General features: G+C 47.2%; 10 protein-coding genes across 10 annotated transcripts in view; 2 read left to right on the top strand and 8 right to left on the bottom strand.

Moving 5' to 3' along the window:
* The window catches only part of CANTADRAFT_88946 (60S ribosomal protein uL2), a gene marked incomplete at both ends in the record, with an annotated part of 889 nt that extends 616 nt beyond the window's left edge, over positions 1-273 (bottom strand). The window contains 2 exons of the mRNA XM_020211512.1: positions 1-145; positions 270-273. The exon at positions 1-145 is cut by the window's left edge and continues 616 nt beyond it. Coding sequence (XP_020066167.1) covers positions 1-145; positions 270-273 — 149 coding nt within the window. The remainder of the gene's footprint in view (positions 146-269) is intronic.
* Positions 274-728: 455 nt separating this feature from the next.
* On the bottom strand, positions 729-1644 carry SBP1 (Sbp1p; the record flags this gene model as incomplete). The annotated part of the gene is made up of 2 exons (XM_020209548.1): positions 729-1470; positions 1523-1644. The coding sequence occupies 2 exons, from the start codon at positions 1642-1644 to the stop codon at positions 729-731; spliced, it is 864 nt and encodes a 287-aa protein (XP_020066166.1).
* Positions 1645-2808: 1164 nt separating this feature from the next.
* On the bottom strand, positions 2809-3659 carry CANTADRAFT_62520 (ubiquinol--cytochrome-c reductase subunit 6). Its single transcript, XM_020210854.1, has 2 exons — positions 3448-3659; positions 2809-3270 (listed from the first exon to the last, which is right to left on the bottom strand). The coding sequence occupies exons 1-2, from the start codon at positions 3506-3508 to the stop codon at positions 2951-2953; spliced, it is 381 nt and encodes a 126-aa protein (XP_020066165.1). The 5' UTR covers positions 3509-3659; the 3' UTR covers positions 2809-2950.
* A 157-nt stretch (positions 3660-3816) lies between these two features.
* Positions 3817-4773, bottom strand: RPL8B (60S ribosomal protein eL8; the record flags this gene model as incomplete). Its single annotated transcript, XM_020210853.1, has 1 exon — positions 3817-4773. One exon carries the CDS (start codon positions 4771-4773, stop codon positions 3991-3993), a length of 783 nt encoding a protein of 260 aa, XP_020066164.1. The 3' UTR covers positions 3817-3990.
* A 601-nt stretch (positions 4774-5374) lies between these two features.
* On the bottom strand, positions 5375-6679 carry CANTADRAFT_20587 (uncharacterized protein; the record flags this gene model as incomplete). Its single annotated transcript, XM_020206592.1, has 1 exon — positions 5375-6679. The coding sequence occupies one exon, from the start codon at positions 6677-6679 to the stop codon at positions 5375-5377; it is 1305 nt and encodes a 434-aa protein (XP_020066163.1).
* Positions 6680-8950: 2271 nt separating this feature from the next.
* HGT5 (Hgt5p) lies at positions 8951-10504 on the bottom strand (the record flags this gene model as incomplete). The annotated part of the gene is made up of 1 exon (XM_020208668.1): positions 8951-10504. A coding segment is annotated over one exon (1554 nt), but the record flags the coding sequence as incomplete, so codon positions are not given.
* A 744-nt stretch (positions 10505-11248) lies between these two features.
* Positions 11249-12283, bottom strand: CANTADRAFT_5017 (uncharacterized protein; the record flags this gene model as incomplete). Its single annotated transcript, XM_020209796.1, has 1 exon — positions 11249-12283. The coding sequence occupies one exon, from the start codon at positions 12281-12283 to the stop codon at positions 11249-11251; it is 1035 nt and encodes a 344-aa protein (XP_020066161.1).
* A 1313-nt stretch (positions 12284-13596) lies between these two features.
* GLT1 (glutamate synthase (NADH)) lies at positions 13597-19977 on the bottom strand (the record flags this gene model as incomplete). Its single annotated transcript, XM_020209794.1, has 1 exon — positions 13597-19977. The coding sequence occupies one exon, from the start codon at positions 19975-19977 to the stop codon at positions 13597-13599; it is 6381 nt and encodes a 2126-aa protein (XP_020066160.1).
* A 626-nt stretch (positions 19978-20603) lies between these two features.
* On the top strand, positions 20604-21996 carry CANTADRAFT_25316 (exosome non-catalytic core subunit). Its single transcript, XM_020207380.1, has one exon. It carries the CDS (start codon positions 20794-20796, stop codon positions 21892-21894), a length of 1101 nt encoding a protein of 366 aa, XP_020066159.1. The 5' UTR covers positions 20604-20793; the 3' UTR covers positions 21895-21996.
* Positions 21997-22512: 516 nt separating this feature from the next.
* On the top strand, positions 22513-26864 carry CANTADRAFT_25315 (putative ubiquitin-specific protease). The gene has a single exon (XM_020207379.1). The coding sequence runs from the start codon at positions 22758-22760 to the stop codon at positions 26730-26732; it is 3975 nt and encodes a 1324-aa protein (XP_020066158.1). The 5' UTR covers positions 22513-22757; the 3' UTR covers positions 26733-26864.
* Positions 26865-26930: the final 66 nt, after the last annotated feature.

The raw sequence follows: 26930 nt of genomic DNA, 5'->3' as shown, positions 1-26930 counted from the left end.
TGGATGATTTGCTTGACAATACCACGGATGTAACCATGACGTTCAGCGTAATCCAAGGTTCTCAACTTGGCAGCACCCTTTCTCAATCTGGTGTGAGAGGTGAAGATAGAACCAGCACCCTTTCTTTGGTTTCTAATAACTCTACCTGAACTTGTTAGTATTCCACTTCTTGAGATGGGGCGAAAGCTGCCACCATGGTTCTTAGGCCTGCCGTGTGCTTGACATCACGGTGCGTTTCGTTGTTGGCCCGTCGTTCTGGTAGTACATACCCATTTTGTTATTTAGTTAAAGATACCTGGTTTGGTCTTTTACTGGAGTACAATTTTTCACTGCGAAACCAGAGTGGTTGTGGGAGTTTGACAAATTTTTCACCGCGGCCAGGATGCGTGCGGCGCCCGCAAAACTTGCCGCATCGGGAAACATGTATCACGTGTGTTGGAGTAAGTGAGCAAAAAGCAGTCACAGCTGGCCAGGCGCGGTGGGTGGGGAATCTGTCACGTGAGCCAAGGCTGGTTAAGTATGGGGACCGGGTCTACTACTCTGTTATCGGTAATATTATATATTGCTGGTATCTAACTAAAAAGAGGTTTCAATTAAGAATTCCTTTTAATCTACAAGCACAAGTGGCGGCAACTGCCTTCACAGGACAATTTCAAACATAAAGAGGGAGTTGAAGCGGTCAACAAGAACTAAAATCATGAATTGTAGAAACAGGAAATTTCCCGGGCCTAGGCGGACTCCTCGCTAGATTGGTCCTTGGCCTGTTCTTGTTCGTCCTTGGCTTCCTCCTCCTTTGGGACTCTAGCATCGATAGCAATGTCAACAATGATTTCTCTGCCGTTGATTTCCTTACCGTTGAACTCAGCAACGGCCTTCTTTTGCACTTCCTCGCTGGAGAACTTGACAAAGGCAATACCCTTGTTGAAGAAAGTCTTTGGACGGCCTTCAGCTTGTTGCTTCTTCAAGATGTAGTATGGCACTCTTCTGGAAGGAACGTGGATCCATTTTGGCTTCAATTCCTTGAAGAGGTTGTTCAAAGTCTTCACATCAACCTTGTAGTCCAAGTTGGTGACGAAGATGGTATCAACAGAAGGCTTGCCTTCTGGAACCTTTTCTTCGGTGGTCTTGGCTGTCTTGCGGGTAGCTTTCTTTGCGACGGCGGCTGCGGTAGCTGCTGCAGCAGCAGCTTCCTTTTCCTCCTTCTTATCAGCCTTGGCCTTGGCCTTGGAGGCAGCGAGAGCCTTCTTAGCCTTGAATGCTTCCACTCTTTCCTTCTTCTCGTCTTCAGTTGGAGGTGGAATTGCTTTCTTGATGAACACGTTTCTTCTATGGAACTTCTTGCCACTGAACTCTTCAATTGCCTTGTCAGCATCTTCCTTGGAAGCAAACTGGACAAAGGCAAATCCCAAGTGTCTCTTGAGGACCTTTTCCCCACGGGTGATCTCCTTGAATGGGATGTCCACTTCAGTTCTGCGGTTGTTAGTACGAGCACGCGGTTGATGCATCGCCGGATTATACGTACACGTTCAAGCTGGCGAACAACTCCTTCAAGTCTTCTTCAGTAGCCTTGTAGTCAACGTTTCCAAGGTAGACTCTCTCCTCAATAACTGGCTTGGTGGAAGCGGGGGTTGATTCGGCAGACATGGTATTTCAATTGCTAGTTCCTTCTTATTCTTCTGGTGTTCCTTCTCCCTCTTTCAAGACCTGGTCTTGTTTTTATTCAAATAGATTCGATGGGAAATGGCGACTTGAGGGTAGTGGCAAATGGCAACTGGCCCGTACTTATATGATTTTTCGACCACCAAATTAGTGCGAGGTCGCGCCTACAATCATTCATGCCACTGTCAAATCCGCAGCACCTACCCCCACAACAACAAATCGGGTGATTCGGTCTGGGAGAGAGAATGTTAGGTGTGGTGCTGGAAGAAGGGTGGGTATATTTGCAGTTAGGCAGGGTTCTCCGTGTCTCCTCTTCGCCCAATCGCATCGACTTGTCCCCGTACCTCTGTGTGGCTGGTGGTGGCATTTCTCGAATATTCTACCAGCACCGTCCTGAGGAGCACTTGGTATGTTCACGTGATGGATGCTGGCCATCTGGGCAAGCGAATATGACACATTCAACCTGGGAGCAATTGGCCCTGCAACGGACCACGCAACACGCAACTGCCTCTTCGGGAAGGGCCAATCCTTGCGGTCCTCCACGCTCATGGTACTCCGTCTGTGAGTCAGTTGCACGTGACCCTACCCATGGTATCAGTATCAGAAGAGATATTTCCAGTTTTTAGGCTAAATATCAAGATATCGACGGTTGACCGCTAACAAAAACTATTCATGGCCCCAGTACGGTGGGCCTAATGGGTGTTTCGAAAGTTATTTCTCGTAATTTAAGAATACTTCCTTCATAGAAAGCGTAAATGTTTGCAAACATCAAACATATACGAGCCCGCACGCGCCTAGACGAGAATCATAGGGCCATACATAGACCATTTCTACTGTAGAAGGCGAATGCGTAGCTGACGAAGGGAATCCGTATTATCAGAACTTGCAGTACGTTGATTCTTGACAAACATGCTGGATAGACACATGCTTGACCAACCTGAAATATCATGCTTCCATCCAGGCAGGCATACTTTTCAATTCGTCACTTAGATAACGAACCCCACATAGTCCCGCAAATTGATCCAGCAGCACCTAATGAATCGTAGCCAAGCCTGCGGCTATCGCTGAAAAGCAAGGTTTTGTAAAGTTTACCATGCTGCTGCTCCATTGTCAAGAGACTACCATATTGTCCGGTTATCGTAATACAACCGACAATTCTGAGCTTCTGAGTCCCTAGCTACTACTTCTACACTCTCCGTCTTGTTCGTTTGTATATTTATGCCTGAAACAGGTATGATTACATTTTATCAATCTTCAATCATGCTGGATTGCCATCATGGCAGGAAGTGGTTTACTTTAATTTGTTGAATAATCTTGGAGCAACACAGTCGTTGATACAGTGGTGCAAGTGGAAGAATTCCTCAACACAATCTTCCTTGTATGCCTTGTGTTCATAGTCTTCCTCTTCTTGTTCCTTGGTGACTCTTTCAACACATTCGTGGAAGTGGTGGTTGAATGGCTTACATGCTGGAGTGTCCTGACATTCTTCACGCAAAGTGTCTAATGGGTCAGCGACTTCTTCTTCATCTTCATCTTCATCATCCTCATCGTCTTCGTCTTCGTCATCGTCACCTTCTTCGGCATCTTCAGACTCTTCAGTTTCTTCGGATTCTTGGGATTCTTCGGATTCTTGTTCTTCAACTTGTTCTTCCTCAGCCTGTCTTGGTTAGTAATGATTCCTCGTACAAATTGTGGGTTGCTCTGGCTTTGCCAATACTTTGCCTTTGTTCAACTCCGCCTGGAGTCTATCAACAAATCTGCATCTCGAGCATTGCATTCAAAATCGACTTACTTCTTCAGCGTAAGCAGCTGGCAAAACGGTTTCTATTAAGTCCCTGAAAAATGACATATTGCTATTCTTTACTCGAACCAATCTCTGGTTTGTTCAATCAATATCCGATTCTTAGTTAATCTTTCGAATGATTTTTTTCATACAAGGTGCAAAACCGTACTATACAGATTACGTCTATGGGAAAAAACGGTACTTTCATTGGCTAGAACCATGGGGTTACCCGGCGGTCACGTGTGTTTAGGCACATGACAATTTGGGCACCTTCACGCTATAACACATCATGATAATGAGAGTATATTCAGGTTGAAACAAACCCTTTGGAAGTAAAGGGACATACAGTGTTCCTTAAGGTATCAGCTAAGTATATCTTCACATTTATTTTTTGGGACAGTTACTGACCTGGGCAAGTTAGCCAGATCAAGTGGTTTGCTCGTGTCCTCTTAAATAAAATCTAGGTCAAGATATTAACCTTGACTGAGTTATAACTACTACATTGCTCTATTGCACACATTATTATTTGTTTAATATGAATACTAAACTTAGTTGGTTGGGGCAACATCGAGGTTCTTAGCTCTCTTAGCCTTCTTTTCGACGGCCTTAGAACCCATGATACCACCACCCCAGTGTCTTCTGGAGTCTTCGTACTTTTCGATGAAGTTAGCGTTGATGGTAGAGACCAACTTGGCTAATTCGGCTTCGTCAGCAGAGTTGACTTCGGTCAAGGCAGCGACAGAGGAGGTCTTCTTGTGAACCAAAGTACCTAATCTGGCCTTACCCTTGATGATAGCGTATGGGACACCCATCTTCTTACACAAAGCTGGCAAGAAAACGACCAACTCAATTGGGTCAACGTCGTTGGCAATCAAAACCAACTTGGCCTTCTTGTTTTCGATCAAGGAGACAACGTGGTTCAAACCGTACTTGACGACAACTGGCTTTGGAGAAACATCCTTGGCAGTCTTACCTTCAGCGATGGCAGCGGCTTCCTTGGTCAATCTTTCCTTCTTTTCAGCAGAGGTTTCTGGTCTGTACTTGTTGAACAACTTGATGGCTTGAGCAGCGGTGTTCTTGTCCAAGGTGTTTTGGAATTGAGAAATAGCTGGAGGAACCTTCAATCTCAAAGACAAGATCTTCTTTTGTCTTTGCAATCTAACGTATTCTGGCCACTTGACGAATCTGGACAAGTTTCTCTTTGGTTGGATGGATTGACCAATACCGAAGTTCTTTGGGGTGGATTCGAACAATGGGTTCTTGGTGGAGGCGGCCTTTGGAGCCTTAGTAGCTAATGGAGCTGGAGCAACCTTCTTTCCTTTTGGAGCCATTTTGGTATAAGGTATTGTCTAGAGTAAAAGATTTGTACGAAAAACTTTTGTAAGGCTCACTATGGTGGACGGGTGCGACGTGAAAAAATATGTCGCGATGAGGCGACATTTTCGCCAAATGTCTCTACGAATGGTCGCGTGATTGGTGTGACTGCTTTTTTGCCGGTACTCGCGGCTATTCCATTTTGGGGGTTAGGTAGTTGTACAGCTACAGCCCCTTAAGAGTATCTACGATTGTGCTAGACTACAATAAGAATTGGGTTTTTAGGTTAAGTGGTAAACTTTGGCTAGAAGTCAAATTATAGCCAGCAGGGTGAAGTGTAAAAATACTAGCTAGAAGGATGTGTTAGACAGGTGTGTCATATAGTTACAAGAAGTAAATTATTAGCCATACGTGTGTATTACCACATTTCCCACTAGTGAATATTGCGACAAGTAAACTCTTACGAGAGGTATAATTAAACTGTAGCATTATTGCCACAAGTATTATGACCAGAAGTAAAACTACCAGAATTATGTAACCCAGAATTGTATGTATTAGCCAGAAGTGAAAGTAAAGTGTAGTATAAGTGTGCAGTGAGGGCTGGCCTCAGAATTGAATCTATGAACGATAGGACGTGGGAATATGCTGGTTCAGCGTCCACCGAGGATTGCACCATCCTTTGACGGTGAACTGGGTCTTGGTGACCCCCGAGCTGGGAGCCAAGCCATTGAGCATAACGGGGCCGTTTCTCTTGGTGCCCGCAGGAGTGAAGGTTGAGGTATTATTACCACTTCTGGAGCACCACGGCATGTAGTTTTTGCCCGAGGGGCGGATGACCGAGGAGACGTTGTGGGAGGAGTCGTCTCCGATGTAAATATACGTGGAGTAATCGATGCAATGCTGGGGGCTGTCGTCAGCGCGGGGTGGGAGAATGATGCTGTTCCACAACTTGTCGCGCGACATCGACGACACGCGGTAGATGTTGTGATGATAGTGGAAGTTTTTGAGCAGGGGATTGGATTCCACCATGGACGCGAGCTCGGTGTGGTCCTGGTTGGAGGCGTCGTAAGAAGTGTTGGGTAGGGTTCGCGTCACCGTTCTTGCGTGGAAATCGGCGGCGTACAACCGGAGAAACGCCGAGTTGATGCGCTGGTCCCTACTCTTGAAGCTTTTGCGGGTATAGAGGAGGTCCTGGGGCACGCATGGCTTAGCCTTGAAGGTGATGAGTTCCTGGGCCTCCGAATCGGGTGTAGGGCTAGGGGGGATGAGGTCGTCGGTCATGCGAGGCGACAAGGAGTAGGGAAGCCAGTTGGTGGAAAACGAGTGTTTCCATGTCTTGAAGCTGGACGAAAGGTTGGAAACAAACGTCTTCTTCAGGCGCTCCCGAAGGAGGTGGGCAAGGGCGTCTGACGACGGCGACGTCAGCACGGGAGGACTGGTGGGGTGGAATTCGTGGGCGGTGACGGGTGTGATGTGGATCGAGGTATGGGGAGGCGAGATGCAGAGGACGTGCGGCGGGCTGATGGTGCTGACGGAGGTGTTGGCGGTGGAGACGCTGGAAACACTGCCAGGCGCACGGAAGTCGTAGGAAGACGCTGACTTGGCCACGGAGGACGACGACACCGACGAGCACGAGCTGAACAGCTCGTCGCTGTCGTCGTCGGAGTAGAACGGGTCGGGGTGGCTGGTGATGCCGTCGTGGACTTCGCATTCGTAGAGTCCTGCTGGCACGTACTCGTCGCTGAGTGGATGGGGGTAGTACTGCTGGAGCCGCTGCAATGACTGCTGGGAAATGGAGGTGTACAGGGTTCGTTTGGCACGACGGGGGTGCTTGGGGGACCTGCTGGAGGGCGGCAGTGCCGGGAGCACCGGCACAGCGCTGGGAATGGCTATGGGTTCCAATGGGTGATTGTGGACTGCCATTTGGTGGATGTTGGTCAGAGGTGACTGGCGGCTCTCTATATAGGGCTAGCGCAAAACCCACCGAAAAAGCAAAAAGCAATGGGAGAGATAAGAGATCACAATAAATGCGGTGGAGGTCACCAGATGAGTGCGCGGAGTGCGATAAGCGGAAGGGATGGTGGGGGAGGGTGGTAGGAGCAAGTGGCGGGAGGCACAAGCTAGCTGGGACAGCATGAGGGGTGTTTTGGTACGTAGCTGGTGGTGGTGGCGTTTTGGGTCTTGCTGTGCTGACACTTGGAGCTCGCCGGTTGTTTGTCGGTGGTGGCGGCTCGTTCCCCGAGCCTGGGGCCTCGCGGCGCCCCCGGCTGCTTGATGCCGCCCCGGTGCAAGCGCGATGTCTTACCGCAGTGCCGTTCTCCCGATCGAGCCAAGATTTCCGAGCCATGGCAGCAACCGCTATAGCCCTGGTGGTTGTGGGGAGGTTTCGATTACCCCGTGTGGGGCGTGGCCTAGACGGCACTTGCTGGTGGCAGCAGCCATGACAGCCACGGCTAGCGCCATCTTTGTTCGTCTCCCACAGTTGCTCCATTGCCCTCCGCCATTGCTCGGCCATAGTGGTGTCACTTGCGGGTGTCACTTGCGGGTGCTACTTGCGCAGCAGCCAGTGCTCCAGTTGCCTTCTTGGGCCAATGTTGGGCCCGGGGACGTCAACATCTGGCTTCTGTCAACGGCCATGGAATGGGATCTGGCCGTTGTGCGAAACAATGTTGGGCCCTATGCAGTCAGAGGACTATTGTGGACGCCAAATTGGGATTATTCCACGCAGTTGGTGGAACTTGTAGTGGTTGAAGTGCCTAATTCAATTCATTTGGGTACTTGAATATCAGTTGGTGGTGTTGCCTTGGGATTGCGCACGCATAGATTGTCATGTCGTATAATAGTCAGAAGAAGATGTAGAATTACTCATGCAGTACCATCTTTATGGATTGCCAACCTATATACTATTAGCTGGAGGAGGTGTTAGTGTGATTAGTTCGTACAGCACCCGTCTCGAGTATGGAATTAGTCGTACCGATAGTTATACCATTTTTTGCTATGGATTTCACTCTATTACTTACACCTCTACACCAGATTGTGGAGAGTTCACTGGGGCCACTCCACGGCTCAAAAACCGTAAACTAAATCAGTTTGCCATAACGTTATTACAGATGTATAATGGCTTACTTCCACTTCTTCTACCATTAGATCCAGGCACCTCAGCTCCCGATTTATTCTCTGACACCCTATATCCAGTCACTTATATAACTGCGTAGGACATTAGAAGGTTGGAGGTTATACATTAGTAGGATCAAGCTGGGTTGCATACAGACGCTCTAGCAAGACTTAGCCCGGTGTAAAACGGCATTACACGGTTTGAAGAGCAGTCTATGTACGTGGCCTTGCAAGCAATACAGCAGTTTACATCAGCATTTTGCAGTCGAATCTCAACCGAATGAGGTCCCACCGAAGCCAAGACACTCTAACAAATAGTTATCTGCATGCCTTAATTTCTTTCCAGTCATTAAGGTGTTTCATGCATTGTTGGACTGTTATGAGTAGAGAAGAGAAACTAATATTAACCCTGTTATTACCAATAATATAGGATATTCTGTATATGGAAAGCGTCTTAACTGCATTATCCACTTCTCCATTGACGTGCCTATAAAGTAGTCGTATGCCAATGCTTACGCAAAGATCATGATCTGATATTAAGTATACGCTAGTTATTCTAGAATAAGATTAATATAATAAGTAGATAACCATATGAACCATATTAAGCACTAACAACTTTATATACCATGGCTTGAGTGATTTCCAACATCGTGAATGTGTTTCATTTTCTTGGGCCACTGTGAGTACAGGGATAACACTATCATCTAGTTAGATTACTTCTAATAGGTTGCCATGCCTTGTTTCCAGAGTGTAAAGGGGTTTCATGTTAGGTGTTTTGTAACTGTCTATAGTTACATGGACATGATGTCTAGGTTGCTTGGACTTCTCATATACTCAGTAAGTGGTGATGCCTCTGCCTTTTGGTTGGCCTTTTGGTTGGGCATTTGGCTATGCCTCTGGTTTCTTTGCGGTGATTCCCACTCAGCTGGTGCCTAGTCTATTTACCGGCTCTGCCAACTCGTAGTCAAACTCGTCTAGCTCGAGCTCGTCCTCTGGCCGGGCGCTGCGGTAGTAGTCCTCGTTAGAGTGCACCGGTGCATAGGTCCCGGTGCTGTGGGCCATCAGCTTAATGCGCTTCCAGGGCGATTTGATGGCGTAGAACTCTTTGAACACCCCATCGATATTCTCCAACTCGAGACCCTTGGTCTCAGGATAGAACATCAACACCACAAACACCGATACCAAGCACGAGCCTGCCGGGAACAAGTACATCTTCCAGCCGATTCTTTCCTGAAGAATGGGGGTCAACTGGCCCACTATGTAGTTGGCCAACCAGTTGGTGGCTGTCGACAATGACACCCCTTTGGACCGTACCGCAAGCGGATACACCTCTGGAGGGATCAAGAAGCCGATAGGGCCCCAGCTGTACCCGAAAGACGCGTTGTAGATGATCACCAAGAGGGCCACCATCAGAGGAGTGAACCCACGGTTGAGATACATCACCACTGCGATCAACGAGAGGCACGTCCACATCAGCAACGCCCCGGACACCAAGATGGGCTTGCGGCCCCAGCGGTCCACCAAGAACCACGGGGGGATGGTGCTGGCCAAGTACACGAGCGCGTTGATTCCCGTCATGAGCAAGGCGTTGGAATCATTGAACCCTGCCTGCTCAAACACCATGGGCGCGTAGTACGAGATGATGTTGATGCCGTTCAACTGGGCCAACCCGAGGGCTGAGCACGCTATCAACACCCGCGAGGTGTACTTAGTCAACATGAGTCTCCAGCTGCGCTCGCGCTTGGGGGTTGCCACCCGCTCGCTCAAAATGGAGTTTTTGATCATGAAGAACTCGCTGCGGGCCTTGTTGGGATCACGGTCGGAGTCGTAGAGCAACAGCAATACATGGAGGCCCTTCTGGTCTTCATCGACGTCAAGGAGCCACCGCGGTGACTCCACGATGAAAAAGCCCCCTACCAACAACACGAGCGCGATCACCACCTGGATGAACAACGGCAACCTCCACGACAACTGGGCGGCAAAGCCATGGGGCTTGGTTCTGGCGTCGCCGATGTTCTGGATGAAGTAGCAGAAGTAGTCCACCCACACACTGAGAGCATAACCGGTGATGTTGCCGCTGAACTCCACGCAAACCAATTTGCCTCTTTCCTCGCTGGGGGAAATCTCACACTGGTACGAGGGCACCATGGTGGAGAGGATGCCCACGCCAAAACCAGAGAGGACCCGCCCCACGCCAAAGATCCAGAGATTGCCAGCAAACGATTGCAAGGTCCCCCCGATAATGAAGATCAACGTGCCTAGCAAAATGGTGCGTTTGCGGCCAAACTTGTCCAGAAGCTGGGCCACGAGCAACGAGCTGACCATGGCACCGATCTCCAAGATGGAGATCACCAACCCGATCTGGGTGGCGGTGGGATGCTTGAAGTACGAGTTGAAAGTGACGAACGTGAGGATACCTGAGCACACGCCCTGTTCGTAGCCAAAGAGCGACACGAACAACGACACGAACACCGAGGTGAAGTACACCAACCGCGTGCCCTTGAACGAAAGACCAGCAGTATAGCGCTTGGAGTCAAAGTCCACATGGTCGTAGCGGTTGCCAAAGGCATCGGTGAAGTGTTGCAGGCTCGCGTCGTCATAGGAGTCGTCTGCGCGGTACTTAATGGGGTCGTCCTCACTCACCCGTTCGTGAAGGCTGATGGACGGTTTGGGGTTGCTGGAGAGCGAGCCGCTGGACGACGATGACTCGCCATGCAACTCGTCGTTCTGCAACAAGCTCTGGTCGATGGCGTCGACAGCGTCGTCCGTGAAGTGGCGGTTGGTGATGGGCTGTGCAACTGTTTGGGGCCGGTGGGTAGGAGCTGACGAGGGGGGGCCAGCACCCCCCTGTTTTGGGGCCAGGATGCCAGATAGGGTGGCGGCATCCATGGTGGGGGTGTGAAAGTTGTTGTATAGGGAGTTGGGTCGGAAATAGGAGGCCCAGAATGTAGTGTATTATTGGCAAGGAATTGTGTCTGGTACCTGAGTCGATTGCTGGGTGTGCATCATGCAGGTTTCCTGCTAGGTACTATGAGATCATGTGGGGCCAAACACGAACCGCGATAACCGTTCGGCGCGGATTTTCGACGGAATGCACAGTAGCTGGACCTGCCAGTTTTGGTGGTGGCCCGTGTATGATGTGTAGAAATTCATTCGACGTCTGATCACAGCTCATTAGCAGCCGTGGATCGTTCGCTGGCTGCAAATGTTTCCTGTCGCACGGTGGACATTCAGTCAAGACTCGCATTTGCATTGGAAAATATCTCAGACTACTATCAAGATAGGACATCCCTTTTTGGGAACTGCCCCATACTACACAACTTCGATTGTTCTGTATATTCCAAAGTGATCAAGTCTAAACTAAGGTGGCCTATAGGCTCACTTTCTCTTCAAGTAACTGTCGATGTAGAAGGCCCCAAACAACATGGTCAATGGTGTTAAGTAAGCCACATTGATCAAGATGGACAACGCCTGGTCAGGGTTGCTGATGCAACTGATAAGCTCCAGCTCGCCGCTGGTGCTGGTGTCGATGATCCACACAAACGCGTGCAAGATGGCAATCGAGCCCCCAATGACAAACTGGGTGATCTGTAAGGTGGTCAAAAGTCTCTTGAAAATGTTGGGCACGCGAATGTGTAAGCAGCTCAAAGAGAAGTAGAAGTACATCAAGGAGTGGATGAACGAGTTGAACACAACGAAGATCCAGATAGGAGGGGACTGGAACCGGATACCGGCCCACATGCACATCATGGCACCCGCGTGGTGGTAGCTCTGCAACAACGACGACTCGCGGCCCTTCAACAAGATGATGATGGTGTCGATGACCTCGTAGAACTTGGAAATGTAGAACCAGAAGCCAAACACCTCCAAGTTGTGAATACCGGTGTCATTGAGCAACCGCGAGAACACGCCCTGCTTGGAGTCGCAGATCAGCTGGAAGAACACCTCCACCTTTCTGTAGGTGAACTCCTGGTCCTGGAAGAACGAGGGCAAGATGCTGCCCTTGAAGAACTCCATGTTGGAGACGATGGAAGAGGTCATGCCCAAGAAGGTCCACGCCGAGTAGGCACAGAGGAAGATGTTGTGCACCAACACAAACACCCTGAACCAGGCGGTCTGCGAGATGGAGTATGGGGCAGCAGGCAACTTTTTAGGGTTGGCGGCCTTGGAGTCACCCTTGGCGCCTGCCTTGGCGTAGTACTTGTTCAACTGGCGCTTTCTGACGATGGGGTTGATGAAATGCACCGATGTGAAGTACACGATGGCGATGGTCATGGGGGTGGTCACCTTCATGGATGCCTCGTAGAGCTGGGTCAACAATTGGCACAGGAACGGGCTGGGGGCCACGGGTGTGTTCAAGTTGGGAAACTTCCACACCTCGGGACTTGGTAAGCCAAAGTGAATCAAAGCCATGCTATAGAATTGAGTTCTGGTTAATACTCCGGAGCCATCAGGCTCCGGATTATTCGGTTTATATATACAGGCGGTGCGCCAAATGGAGGAAGGGGATGCAAGTGTCGATGCGATGCACCTTGCCTAATCCAGAGGCGACGACTTAGCTGCAACGTTCTTGGCACGACGCCACCGCTTAGAGATCGGCCGTTTCAAGAGCGGATCAGCTGGCAGGCAGGAGGCATGCTGCCTCGACTGCTGGTGGCAGGCATCTGCGATGTTGGCCGCGAAAAATGTTGGCCGCGACACCAAACTGGAGAAACCTCGGCACGAGATATATCCCTAACGGTTAATGTTGGGCCAGGCGGTGCCAGGCGGGTGTGCGTGGGGAACTTTTGGGACCGGATGGATGGATATCAGCTCTGGTGGTGGTGGTGGTAGCCTGGTGGTAGCCTGGTGGTGATGGGGCCATCCCAACCCCAGATCAGCCGTCTAATAAGCCTCAGTGCCCCATATTGGGGCCATTACGGATATCGAGACCAGAAAATTTACGGTGCCGTACCGCCGTTAAGATGCACGTCTCGGCGAAGGTGGTATTCCCGGGCCAAAACCCCTTTTAGCTCCGCACTAGCATGGATTTCTCCCAGCTTCCATCTCGCGTGCATTGGAACATCTAGACAATACCTCTTTAGACCTCATCAAGACCTCATCACCAAAGGTAGATTTCAGTACTGGCTGTACGTGCACAGCACCACGGGTTGGAGGCGGGCCGTGTTAGGGCACCCTAGTGGGTGGATGCCCATATGCCTGGTTCCGCTCTGCTTGAGTCCAACATCTACTAGGTTAGCTTCCCAAAGTTTAACTCCTGTAATCTCCGTGGTAACTCGATGACATTTACGCTTACCTAATCGGGATCTCCTATACGCCTCTTCAATTGTAATCAGTGTGGGCTTAGTGACGTGAGCTCCCTACAGGAATCCCCATGTATAGCATTGTATTGCTCACCATGGAGTCCCAAGAATGAGAATGGTAGAAGCCATCGAGCGTACTCGTAGAATGTCACGAATCCATGGTGGCTAGCATTTTCGCTGGCGCATCCCCCAATACTCGTGTATGCTTATTGAATCATCCGCTAAATGATACGCTCATCGAATCATGCATGAAAATGACTATTATGCACCCTTGAATCATCCGCTACATGACTCAAACACCATTGAATCATCGATATGAATACCACCAGCATGTAGTGATATTAACAAGGTTTGCCCTTCATTACTTCCCGAAACATCCGTTCTACACTCAGTTACTTAATCGTTGATAACTATACAATCGAATCAGACCTTTTCGGCCAATTCTTCTAACAATTTGTAGTTTCTTTGTTCGATGGAACCGTTTCCAGGTAATCTGGATGAGCCCATCAAGTAGTTGTCCACTTCTCTGGCACACTGTCTACCTTCCTGGATACCCCACACAACTAATGACTGTCCTCTTCTACAGTCACCAGCGGCGAACAAGTTGTCGTCTTGACCAACCTTGTAGGCATTAGGATCGACAGTGGTGATGGTGCCTCTCTTGGTCTTGGAAACCTCCAAGTTGTCGGCGTCTGGACCAACGAAACCCATGGACAACAACACAACATCAGCAGGGAAGAACTCTTCACTGCCTGGGACTTCGGCCATTTGCCATGCCCCTGAGTCCGAGCGCTTCCACTCGACTCTCACGGTCTTGATACCCTTAACGTTACCTTCACCGTCATCCACGAATTCCTTGGACAAAATGGAGTATTCTCTTGGGTCCTTACCGTAGTGAGCAGCAACCTCAGTGTGACCGTAGTCCACACGGAACACTCTTGGCCATTGTGGCCATGGGTTGTCCTTTGGTCTGGCGGTAGGTGGGTTTGGCAACAATTCAAAGTTGGTGACGGACTTAGCACCGTGTCTGGTAGATGTACCCAAACAATCGTTACCGGTATCACCACCACCAATGACAACAACATTCTTACCTTCAAGGGTCTTTCTGATCTCCTCCAACTCGTTGTCCAACAAAGCCTTGGTGTTGGAGTGCAACAATTGCATGGCAAAGTTGATGTTGTTCAACTCTCTACCTGGGATTCTCAAATCTCTTGGAATGGTGGATCCCACAGCAAAAACAACAGCGTCAAAAGTACTCTTCAATTCTTCGACGGTGATGTCTTCACCAATGGTGGTAGAGCACACGAATTCGATGCCTTCGGCTGCCAACAAGTCGGTTCTTCTCTTGACAATACCCTTGTCCAATTTCATGTTTGGAATACCGTACATCAACAAACCACCTGGTCTGTCACTTCTTTCGTAGACAGTGACCTTGTGGCCAGCCTTGTTCAATTGGTCAGCAGCGGCCAAACCGGCTGGACCAGAACCAATGATGGCAACAGTCTTTCCGGTTCTGTGGGTTGGTGGAACTGGCTTGATCCAACCTTGCTCGAAACCGTGGTCAATGATGGCACATTCAACAGACTTGATGTTGACTGGATCGCTGTTAATACCCAAGACACAAGCACCATTACATGGAGCTGGACAAATTCTACCAGTGAATTCAGGGAAGTTGTTGGTCATCAACAATCTCTGCAAAGCATCGTACCATCTGTCTTGGAAAACCAACTCATTCCACTTAGGAATGACGTTGGAAATAGGACAACCGGTATCGGAAGTACAGAATGGAACACCACAGTCCATACATCTGGCAGTTTCGTGCTTCAATTCGTCCTTGGTTAATCTGGAAGTCATTTCATTCCAATCCTTGGTTCTTTCTTGGGCTGGTCTGTACTTTTCGTTACGACGCTTGTACTTCATGAAACCCTTGACCTTGTCTAACTTGACGACAGCCTTCTTTTCCAATTCAGTATCAAGAATAGTGTCTTCGACATCCAAAACCTTTGGTTCCTTGTGTCCGTCCTTAGCAGAAACGGCAGCACGATGAACGTGACCCTTCTTGATCTTGGCAGCTTCACCGTTGGTAACATCAGCCTCTGGGTCTTCCTTGAAGGATTTCAAGAAAGTGTTCAACTCATTCTTCTTGACTTCTTCGGCCTTCTTCTTTTCGGCTTCCAAAACCTTCTTGTAGTCGAATGGCAAAACCTTGACGAAACGTGGCAAGATTCTGTTGAAATCGTTCAAGATACGGTCAGCAACTTCAGAGTTGGTGTAATGACGGTGGTCTTCGATCAAACCTCTCAAGAAAGCAATTTCAGTTGGCTCAGTAACTTGAGATAATTCAACAGTTTGAGCGTTAACCTTGTCACCGAAGTCTTGAGCCATGTCCAAGACATAAGCAATACCACCACACATACCAGCAGCGAAGTTTCTACCAGTAGAACCCAAAACAACAACTCTACCACCAGACATGTACTCACAACCGTGATCACCAGTACCTTCAGTAACAATAGTGGCACCAGAGTTTCTGACGGCGAATCTTTCAGCTGCAATACCTCTGATGAAAGCAGTACCAGAAGTAGCACCGAAGAAAGCAGTGTTACCGGCGATGATTTGGTCTTCGGCATTGAACTTGGATTCCTTTGGTGGGTAGACAATGATTCTACCACCAGACAAACCCTTACCAATGTAATCGTTGGCATCACCTTCCAATTCCAAAGTAATACCAGTGGCTAAGAAGGCACCGAAAGATTGACCGGCAGAACCCTTCACGTTGACGTGAATGGTGTCATGTGGCAAACCCTTCTCACCGAAGGTCTTGGAAACTCTGTAGGACAAAGTGGTACCCAAGGTACGGTCAGTGTTGACAACGTCACAGTCAATGGTAACTGGCAAACCCTTGGCCAAAGTAAGTTCAGATTCGTCGATCAACTTGTTGTCAATTCTGACGTGCAATCTGTGGTCTTGCTTTCTGACACAGTGGGTAGCAACACCAGGTCTAATGGTATGAGCTGGGGTCAAAATTGGAGACAAGTCGATGTTGGCATTCTTGGTGTTTCTCAAGTCTTCTCTGACCTTCAACTTTTCGGTTCTTCCAACCATCTCGTTGATGGTTCTGAAACCTAATTGAGCCATGATGTTTCTCAACTCGTTGGCCAAGTAGTAGAAGAAGTTGATGACGTGCTCTGGAGTACCTTCGAACTTTCTTCTCAACTCTGGGTCCTGGGTAGCAATACCAACTGGACAGGTGTTCAAGTGACACTTTCTCATCATGATACAACCCATGGCAATCAATGGAGTAGTGGCGAAACCCCATTCTTCGGCACCCAACAAACAGGCAATGGCAATGTCACGACCGGTTCTAATTTGACCATCGGTTTGCAAAACAACTCTTCCTCTCAAGTCGTTAAGAACCAAGGTTTGGTGAGACTCAGCCAAACCCAATTCCCATGGCAAACCAGCGTATTTAATGGAAGTCAACTTGGCAGCACCGGTACCACCATCACCACCAGAAACCAAGATGTTCTCGGAACCTGCCTTGGCAACACCGGCAGCGACGATACCCACACCAACTTCAGAGACCAACTTAACGGAAGTTCTGGCTCTTGGGTTGGCACACTTCAAATCGTACAATAATTGCTTCAAATCTTCAATGGAGTAAATATCGTGATGAGGAGGTGGGGAAATCAAACCGACACCTGGAGTCGAGTGTCTGGTCTTACCAATTTGTTCGGAGACCTTGTGACCTGGCAATTCACCACCTTCACCTGGCTTGGCACCTTGAGCCATCTTAATTTGCAACTCATCGGCATCGGCCAAGTAGTAAGAAGTAACACCGAATCTACCAGAAGCAATTTGCTTGATGGCAGATCTCATGGTGTCACCGTTCTCGTTGACGGTAGATCTGGCGGAGTCTTCACCACCTTCACCGGTGTTGGACTTACCTCCCAATCTGTTCATGGCCACGGCCAAGGTGGAGTGGGCTTCCATGGAAATGGAACCGTAAGACATGGCACCAGTGAAGAAACGACGGACAATTTCGGTCCATGGTTCGACTTGGTCGATAGGAACGGAATTCGAGTTGTCGTAGTCAAAGTCCAACAATCCTCTCAAGGTACAGTGTTTGATGGCTTCATATTCCTTCTTGGAGTAAGCTTCGTAGGCTTTCTCGTTCTTGTTTCTAACCGCATCTTGCATGGAGGCGATAGCAGCAGGCTCGTTAATGTGAGCATCACCACCGTCTCTCCAGTGGTATTCACCGGTTTCTGGAAGGGCAACAGGCTTGATGGTTCCTCTGTTAGGGTAACCAGCTTCGTGCATGGAGAATGCATCTTGAGCAATGTACTCAAAAGTAATACCCTTGATTCTGGAGGCAGTACCGGCGAAACATCTGTCAATGACAGAGTTGTCCACACCAAGAGCTTCGAAAATCTGAGCACCCTTGTAAGAAGCCAAGGTAGAAATACCCATCTTGGACATAACCTTCAAGATACCAGCATCGATAGAAAGCTTGTAGTTGGCGATGATCTTGTCCTTGGACAAGGACTCGTCCTTCAACAAGCCTTCAGCCTTCATTCTAACCAAAGTTTCAATGGCCAAGTATGGGTTGATACCATCGGCACCGTAACCAACCAAACAACAAGCATGGTGGACTTCTCTGGCTTCAGCAGTTTCGATGATCAAAGCCACCTTGGAACGCTGCTTCTGTCTAACCAAGTGATGGTGCACAGCACCAACAGCGATCAATGCGGAGATTGGTAATCTGGTTGCAGAAGTAGACAAATCACTCAAGATGATAACTTGGTTGTCGTCAGCAATAGCCTTGGAAGCAGCCTGACAGATCCTGTCAATGGTGTTGATGTAACCTTGGATACCTTCAGCCTTATCAAAAGTGATATCGATGTTAGCAACAGACCATTTTGGATAAACCTTTTCAATGTTCTTGATAGCTAACAACTCGCTAGTGGACAACACAGGCGACTTCAACAACAATCTGTTACATTGGTCTGGCTTGATTTCCAACAAGTTACCTTGTGGACCAACGTAACATTCCAAAGACATGACGATTTCTTCTCTAATTGGATCAATTGGAGGGTTGGTGACTTGAGCGAACAATTGACGGAAGTAGTCGTAAAGCAACTTTGGTTGTTCGGAGATACAGGCAAGAGCATTGTCATTACCCATAGAACCCAAAGCTTCCTTACCTTCGGCCATTGGAGCAAGAACAAGGGAAACTTGTTCGTGGGAGTAACCGAACGCAACCAATCTTGGGTCGGTCTGAACGGTGATATCTTTGGAGATGGCCGAATCGTTCAAGTCGACATCTCTGGAGGTCAACTTTTCAACCAAATCGTTCATGGTAATCATGTTAGCCATGACCCAGGACTTGAAGTCGAATCTGGAGGCAACCGATTGTTTCAACTCACGGTCATCAACAATTCTACCTTCCTTGGTGTCGACCAACAACATTCTACCGGGTTGCAATCTTCCCTTTTGAATGACCTTTTCAGGCTCGATTTCAATCACACCGACTTCGGAGGCACAGATCATTCTATCGTCATCGGTGACGTAGTAACGACAAGGTCTTAAACCGTTACGGTCCAAGTTAGCACCACAGTATCTGTCATCGGCGAAAGTGAAAAGAGCAGGACCATCCCATGGCTCCATCAAACAGGCAGCCCATTCGTAGAAGGCCTTCTTCTTTGGGTCGATGTTAGCATCGTTTTGCCAAGCTTCAGGAATCAACATCATCACGGCTTCTGGAAGAGAAAGAACACCGTTGATAACTAACAATTCCAACACGTTATCGAAAGCAGCGGAATCGGAACCACCCTCTTCGATGATTGGGTAGAGCTTGTCCAAGTCGTCACCAAACAATTTGGAAGCCATCACACCTTCCTTGGCTCTCATCCAGTTCTTGTTACCTCTCAAGGTGTTGATTTCACCGTTGTGAGCGGCCCATCTCAAAGGCTGAGCTCTGTCCCAGGATGGGAAGGTGTTAGTGGAGAAACGGGAATGAACTAATGCAAAATGTGCCTGGTAGTCAGCGTTGACCAAATCGTGGTAGTATGCGTAGACTTGGTTGGGAGCCAATTGACCCTTGTAAACTATGGTTTTGTTGGAAAGAGAACAGATGTAGAACCAGTTGTGCAATCCAATGGTATGAGATGACTGTTTTCTAAGAATGAACAACTTCTTTTCGAAGTCCTTTTGGTATTTTTGGGCAAATTCGTCGTCGGAGAGCTGGGTAGACTCCAACTCGGCCAAGACAATGGCAGGCTGTAAGATGAGAGGTTCTCTGGAGAGAGAGGCAGGGCCCAAGATGGAAGAGTCATGTGGGACCTTTCTCCAGCCAAGCACTTTCAAACCGAGGGAAGAGGCTATGGATTCGAAAGTGGCCTTGGATTTCTCAAACACGGTGTCGTCCTTCTTGAAGAAGATGTTACCGGTACCGTACTGGCCCAAGGTGGGCAAGTCGACGTTGCAGTGGAACTTGAACTCGCGGCTCAAGAAGGTATGAGGAATGGATGACAATAATCCAGCACCATCACCATCCTTTGGGTTTAACTCACCACCTCTGTGGGTCATGTTGCACAAGAGGTTGCGGGCGTCCGACACGATTTTGTGGGAGGCTTCACCCTTCAAGTGACAGGTGAAACCGACACCACAGGCGTCCTTCTCAAGCTCTGGGTTGTACAACCCTTGAGCTACAGGCAATGCTGACGCCCAAGACTTGTTCTCTGGTGTCTCTTCATAATCGTATATATTGGTCGTGAATTCTTCTTGGGGAAGGTACGAAGTCATAGTAGACTGAATGTTAGTACAGATCACCACAATTAACCCGAGTGACGTTCAAAAACGGGCAGACGGTGCTATCTTAATATTCTGGGTCCTTGTGAAAAAACCGTGGGCGATACCGGACCCAGGGCCAATCACATGCCGCCATTTATTAATGGTGATCACCGCCGCATTACTAGATAGCGACACCGAGCTAGTGCGCGGTGGGAAAGTGCCGTTAATAGGCCCCCGGTGCGGAGATTTACCATGGTTCTCTCTCCTTAGCGCCGATCCCACCTGCCGCCGCTGTGCTCCCCGGAACATCCCCGTCGTAGCACTACCCGCAAAATGCCCCCCGGTCCCGGAGTTTGACTTATCGGAACTGGAGTCACCTGCCCTATACGTACTATTGAACCACCAGCACTGGACACTAGACAGAGCGGGGAGACGGCCGGGCGAGACAGTCGAGCTATATATCCTCCTGGCTGCCTTGGTGGCTCGTTTATTGGTGCCACCACGACATTCGAACCAGCCCTATGGTGAGGTGACATGTGTCTATCAGCCAATCACAGTCCGCACTTACTAAAACTGATAAGGATGTGATTTCCCCACCGTGATGACTCAGGGCCAAAATCCGGCCCGTATCTTGGGAGCGGCGGTCGTGGGCGGGCTAGCGTCCGCCCGGGCTTCTCCGAATTTGGAGTTTTTTTTCGCGGCGCACGGGGACCCGGATCACGCCCTGTATCATGTGGTACATCACGTTCTCGAACGTGATTAGTCACGCGGGTATCACCCATCTACTCTCACACCTTTTTCTACTCATCGCTAACTGTCTACTCCAACATGCTTAAACAGGTCGCTTTTCCCCCAGAGGTGTTGGCTAGAATAGCCCCCGACATCTCGCTCCAGAGGCATTTGTCCATTGGATTGAGACCAAACCTCCGTAACTTCACCGAATTCAAACCCCTCGAGATTGCCGATGGTACTGCCTTCAAGAACTCCAATCCAAACGTCGTCGGCTCCTCCGTCATCAAAAGCGGCTCTACAACAGTGATGAATGTCATCACCTTGGGCATAGTCGACAACTCGGTCCAAGTCGACGCCCAGGGCCCCTATAGCTCGGTGTACCCAGTCATTGAAATTCTCAGAGGAAGATCAGGAGAACCAACGGATGAAGACATGATTCTTGCACAGTCCATACATGAAACCATATTACACAGCAAGATCATACCCTCGGGCTCGCTTGAGATCAAAAACGTGGGTATCCAGGTCACCGAAGACGAAAAGTCCAGAATCATCTATCCTGATTTACATCCCGAGGAATATTCCCTTGTACGCAACCCATCGGCTGTGACCCATGCTGGCTCCAAGTCCTACTCTTTTGTTCTTCTTTCCAATATCAAGATCTTTTCAAAGTCGGTGAGTACCTCCTCCTTGTTTGACTTATGTCACCTTTCCACCATAAATGCATTGTCGTCCATTTCCTTGCCACGAGTCTACATTGGAGAATCGGATGCTCACACCGCGTCTGCCTCTATTGCCAGATCTAGAAGATCCAATAAGAGAAGCTTGATATCCACCCAGTCCGACTCTAACCTCACTATTGATACCAGCACTGAGTTACAGAGTCCCCTCAAACTCGAGCTGACAGACGCGATGGACGTTGATTCCAAGGGACAGTTCGACCACTCAGGCATCTCTTCGAACTTCGGTCTAGTTACCATTCCAGGGGATGATGAGAACCAAGCCAAAACAGTGTTATTGGCTGATTTGGAAGGTGAAGCAGAAGAGACCTCCATTTTCTCCAGGATTTCGGTAATAGCCAACAAATCCGACAGGTTGAAGAGAATCAGTTTGATAAACGGCGATGGTGGTATCAGTCTCGAGGCACTCAAGAAATCCATCGAGATTGCCAAATTGAGAGCAAGAGAATTTGAAGCCTAATGAGATCGGCGTCTGCTACAGTGTGTACCGTCCATTGAATTTCCTTTTTCACTCACTATACATGGTCAAATAGAATATAGCAACTTTACCGTTGCAATGTACATTATGTCTTAATATTTGTAGAGAGCCGAGTCGGCCTGGCACTGGACGAGGTCGCATCACTGCATGCGATGTCGCATAATTTTCCTAATTTTCCCATTCGATTTTTACTGAGGAGATTCTTGCAAGGCTGGCCACTTGCTGGACCTATCAGACATTCACATAGGTTTACCAAACCAAGGGGTCAGATTTTTAGTATAGAGTACTATTTTCTTGTCTTATTTCTTTAGACAGAGTAAACAATTTTTCCAATTTTCGCAACTATTTTAGATATTCAGCAAGGAGTATATTCTGTTCAACAATTCTCACCAGTTCAACTAGAGTTATATCTTCCATCCCTTATACTTCCTTGCTGATTGATAATCTGGTGCCAAAACACGAATACTGGGGTATCCACTGACTATTACTTCATTTAAGCCCCCTTTGGCCTAGCTTAATTATACACTCTTTTCACCCATCCCGATCCACACCTGTGCGGCACGTGATGACTGCGATCAGTGTTGAAACGATTAGCCTTCACTGGCACTTGACATCAGAGAGAACGAGCCTCCAGTAGCACCACCTCAACGTGACGCCAACCTACTATCTACGTGATCGTATCGTACCGCAATACTGGAAAGGGGATTTAGGCACTCAATCAGCACTTGAAACCAGAAAAGTGCAACACCTTATCAACTCTCCTACAAGACCAGACTTAAAGGGCGATATTGTCAATAGCACATCGATTCGATTAGATTCCATTGACCTAGAAAACTCCTTTCATCATGTCTCAAGAGCCTTCCGGAGAGAGTTCAAAGTCCACAACTCCCCCCTCATCGCCATCTTCACCCATCGAACCAGAAGCGTCTGATTCTGAGGTGTTGAAAGAAGTAACCATCAAGAGACTTTTGATCCAAGAACTTCTACAAAATGGCAATACTGGAAAGGAAGGTGATTTGTGGTACTTGATATCCGCCGACTATCTTGACAGATTCTTGAATTTGGAGGTGACTTCCTTTGAAGATTTGAAAACCCAACTAGGGCCATTTGATTGCTCTTCAATCGTGGACGTTCATGGCAATTTATATCCCGAAAATGACGAGCCAATAGGAACTTACAATGTGTCGCCAGAAATTTTCGAAAGCCTCAGCTCTTGGTTGGGTGTCAAAGGAAATCCAGTGACAAGATGCTTGATTATCAACGATGCAACAGCCACCAAAGAAGTAGAGAGATATCCTCCCGTGTTTTACATTCATCAATTGGTAAAAAAACCAAATTCAGCATCTTCTTCATATGGTAGTGGTCGTTATTCTACGCCTCCGACTCCTATTTCTGTTTCTCGCACCCGTACTTTCCAAGATTTGTTCGATTTAATCAGAGTTAATGTTTTAAAGGCAGCTAAGAATCCGAGTATTGAATTTAGAGTCTGGTTTATCGACTCCAAGAATATTTTGGATTACCAACAGAACATCTCCCTTGTCAATTTTATCTATGATATACCTAATAAGCGTTTGGTTCTTCCAAATTTGTTGAATCAGACTTTGAAAAGTCAAGGAATCGAATCCTCTAACTTTCATCTATTGGTGGAAAGTAGCGAGAGGAAAAATACATCTACACCAAGATCATTTCCTGTGGATAGTTTTCTTTCACTCGTTGACCTAACTCAATATGATTTAGAAGACATACTTTCTAAGGGTGGAAATTTGGGCCTAAACAATTTAGGTAACACATGTTATATGAACTCAGCATTACAATGTTTGGTACACATTCCAGAAATCAACTATTACTTCTTCTACAATATGTACAAGAAGGAGCTTAATTTCGATAATCCGTTGGGAAATAAAGGAGATGTTGCCAATTCGTTCGGATCGCTCTTGAAATTGATCTTCGAGTCTCCTAGCAAGTCAGCACCTGTGCGTGACAGAAATTCATCTGCATCGTCTTCCATAGCTCCACGGGAGTTTAAATCTACCATCGGCAGGTATTCTTCAATGTTCTCAGGATACTTGCAACAAGATTCACAAGAGTTTTTAAGCTGGTTATTAGATGCTCTTCACGAAGACTTGAATCGGATACATAAAAAACCATATTGTGAGAAACCTGAGCTCAAGGATGAAGAAATGAATGATCCAAATGCATTGGTCAGATTGGCAGAAACATGCTGGAACCAACATAAGTTAAGAAATGATTCTGTGATTGTTGATTTATTCACAGGTATGTATGAAAGCACATTGATTTGCCCCATATGCTCAAAAACCAGTATTACATTTGATCCTTTTAATGATTTGACATTGCCTTTACCAGTTAGCAAAATGTGGTATCATACGTTCACAATAATAGACTTATCGGATGATGCGAGTGGAGCTTTGACGAAGAGTGCTTTTAACGGGCAAAAAATTATGAAGTTGGAGGTCGAACTCAATAAAAGATCAAACTTTGACGATTTGTTGAAATATTTCTCAAAGTTCTTAGGGGTTGACTCAACAAATTTCTTTCTTTACGAAGTCCATCAAAACACGTTTTATACCGATTTTCAATTGGATTACACGAAAAATAAGTTTATGCCAATTGGTGATATAATTAGGGATTCCGATGACATTTTGGTTTATTATATACCTCATGACCCAGTTAATGATATTATAATCCCAGTATTGAACTCAGTTGAAGATCCAGACAAGTCATACAAGATCACTGAGTTGTTTGGCATTCCTTTGTTCATCAAGGTTAACAAGGACAATGAAGTTTCAAGTTTTGGTACCATAAGAAGAAAATTGGAAGAAAAGCTAACAATATTGACAAAACATAATCTTAAGGCTGAGTATGACAAAGTAAAATCAGAAATACCAAGCTATGAGGAGAAGAAATTCTACTCACCTGATGATTTTCCTTCAATTGTTTCGATCGCCAACCCTTCGATTGGAAACAATGAAGACAAAGATAACGAGGATGAGGGTTACAATTCTGATGTCTCTTTGGCAAGTCCATTCGTTAGTGCAAATCTTGGCTTTACTATCAAATCCAAAACTTATGACCAAACAGGCAAACCGAACGATGGGTACAGAAGAAGGTTCAACTTTGGATATGGTAGAAATTCTAAGGTCGACAGAACAATTAATGTTCCACTTTATAAGCCTAATTTGGGTGAGTTTAAACCAATGGTTGACGAACTCCCCGAACTCAAGAGAAAGTATTACTATTACAGTGATTGTGAGAAGAACTTAGATCAAGAAATGGAGGATTTGGCAGTTGAGGTTAATAAGAATCTCGCTGAAGCTTCCGTGAATGGCGAAGTTAAAGAAGATGCAATAGAATCTGAGTCCAATACCAACGAATCAGATAAAACAACAGATGGATTCGTAATAGTTGATAGGTCAACGGGGAACTATGGTATCTCGGGGTCTTCCGAGGGTGATTGTGGACCAGCTGGTTCACAAATCAGTCTGTCTGACGAGGACACAGAGAGTGAGCCTCATCTCGGTTTGTTGTATGAAGATGAATCAAACCCAGGATTGTCCTTACCTCCACCACCACCACCTACGTATTCTGATTCAATTAAACCTTCAAATGCTAACTCACCAATCGATTCACCATCTAGTGAGAATTCAAACTTGCCATTGCCTGATAACCATCCTACATTGGTGACCAAAAATACGATTTTACTTTGTAATTGGGACTATGCTGTTTACCAACAATTTTTTGAGGATGAAGCAGCTCAAGGATGGTCTGAACCTCCGACTATTCCAAACCCCGAGTTGGAACAAAATAAAGCTAAATTTGAGAAGCAAAGAAACTCCAAAGTTAGTTTGTATGACTGCTTGAAAGCTTTCAGTACTCCTGAAGTCTTGGGCGAACAAGATTTGTGGTATTGTCCGAGATGCAAGGATCATCGACAGGCTACAAAGAGCATTCAACTTTGGTCTACTGGAGATATCTTGACTATTCACTTGAAAAGATTCCATAGTGCACGAGCTTTTAGTGATAAGATTGATATCGTGGTAGACTTTCCTATCGAAGGATTGGACATGGGACCTTATATTGCAAACCCAAACTCAGATAATGAGATATATGACTTAATCGCTGTGGACAATCATTACGGTGGATTGGGAGGTGGCCATTATACTGCATGTGCTAAGAATTTTAAGGATAATAAATGGTACTATTTCAATGACAGTCGTGTTACACCAATGGATGATGCCAAAGAAGCAATTACGGGTGCTGCATATTTGTTGTTCTACAGGAAAAGAAACACAAACGAGACAGAAACATTAGGAGGAAAGAACTTAAACAGTATTCTCAATACTGGTCGTGAATTATATAAAAAGTCATTGAGCAATAGGAAGAACTTACTCGAGCAAGTTTATTCTCAAGTCCAAGGTTACGAGAAATATGGTTCAGTCATCGATGAAGAAGCTGAGCCCTCTAGCAGTGAAAGCGAACTACACGACCAACAAGAACAGGAGGGTGTTCAGGCTGAAACCGTGGAAGCTTCGGGAGAAGATAAGGTTGAGAGTAAGAAATCTCGCCCGTTTGATAACATTGATGGAGAAGAACTGAAGGCCCAATTTAATTTTGATGCAAGTGACGATCTCGATTATGCCCAAGAGGACTTGGATAACATCCGTAAACAAAGACTAATTTCCAAGGAAAACAACAATAGCAAATTGATCCAGATCAAAGGCAATGGCAGACAAGAGGTTTCGTCTTCCCCTGCTCCCGTCGACACATCTAGTGTAACAGATGAACTAGAGGATAAAGAATGAAGCATTGCCAGAGCACAGTCAGACGAGCGAACGCTGTGAAACTCGGATGAATGAGTGGCCATTATCGTGGCCAGAATCCGCTTTATGTATACTACAATCTACATACCTACCTTCTATGGTAATCAATACGAAGAACTTGTAGCACGGCAACTGAATGTCCATTGGGCCAATTGTGACTCTTAGGTGCCTATCAGTGTG

The sequence above is a fragment of the Suhomyces tanzawaensis genome, assembly GCF_001661415.1.
Source record: "Suhomyces tanzawaensis NRRL Y-17324 unplaced genomic scaffold CANTAscaffold_2, whole genome shotgun sequence".
NCBI lineage: Eukaryota > Fungi > Ascomycota > Pichiomycetes > Serinales > Debaryomycetaceae > Suhomyces > Suhomyces tanzawaensis.
Note: the sequence above shows the minus strand (reverse complement) of the source record. Positions and strands in the feature narration are given on the sequence as shown.

Bases quoted from the DNA above. Each gene is read 5' to 3' on its own strand.
- CANTADRAFT_62520 (XM_020210854.1), bottom strand. From the start codon at position 3,508: ATGTCATTTTTCAGGGACTTAATAGAAACCGTTTTGCCAGCTGCTTAC. The intron at 3,271-3,447 runs GTCGATTTTGAA...AAGAATCCCAAG, and splicing joins TGCTTACGCTGAAGAAGTAA to AATCCGAAGAAACTGAAGAG.
- CANTADRAFT_25316 (XM_020207380.1), top strand. From the start codon at position 20,794: ATGCTTAAACAGGTCGCTTTTCCCCCAGAGGTGTTGGCTAGAATAGCC.
- CANTADRAFT_25315 (XM_020207379.1), top strand. From the start codon at position 22,758: ATGTCTCAAGAGCCTTCCGGAGAGAGTTCAAAGTCCACAACTCCCCCC.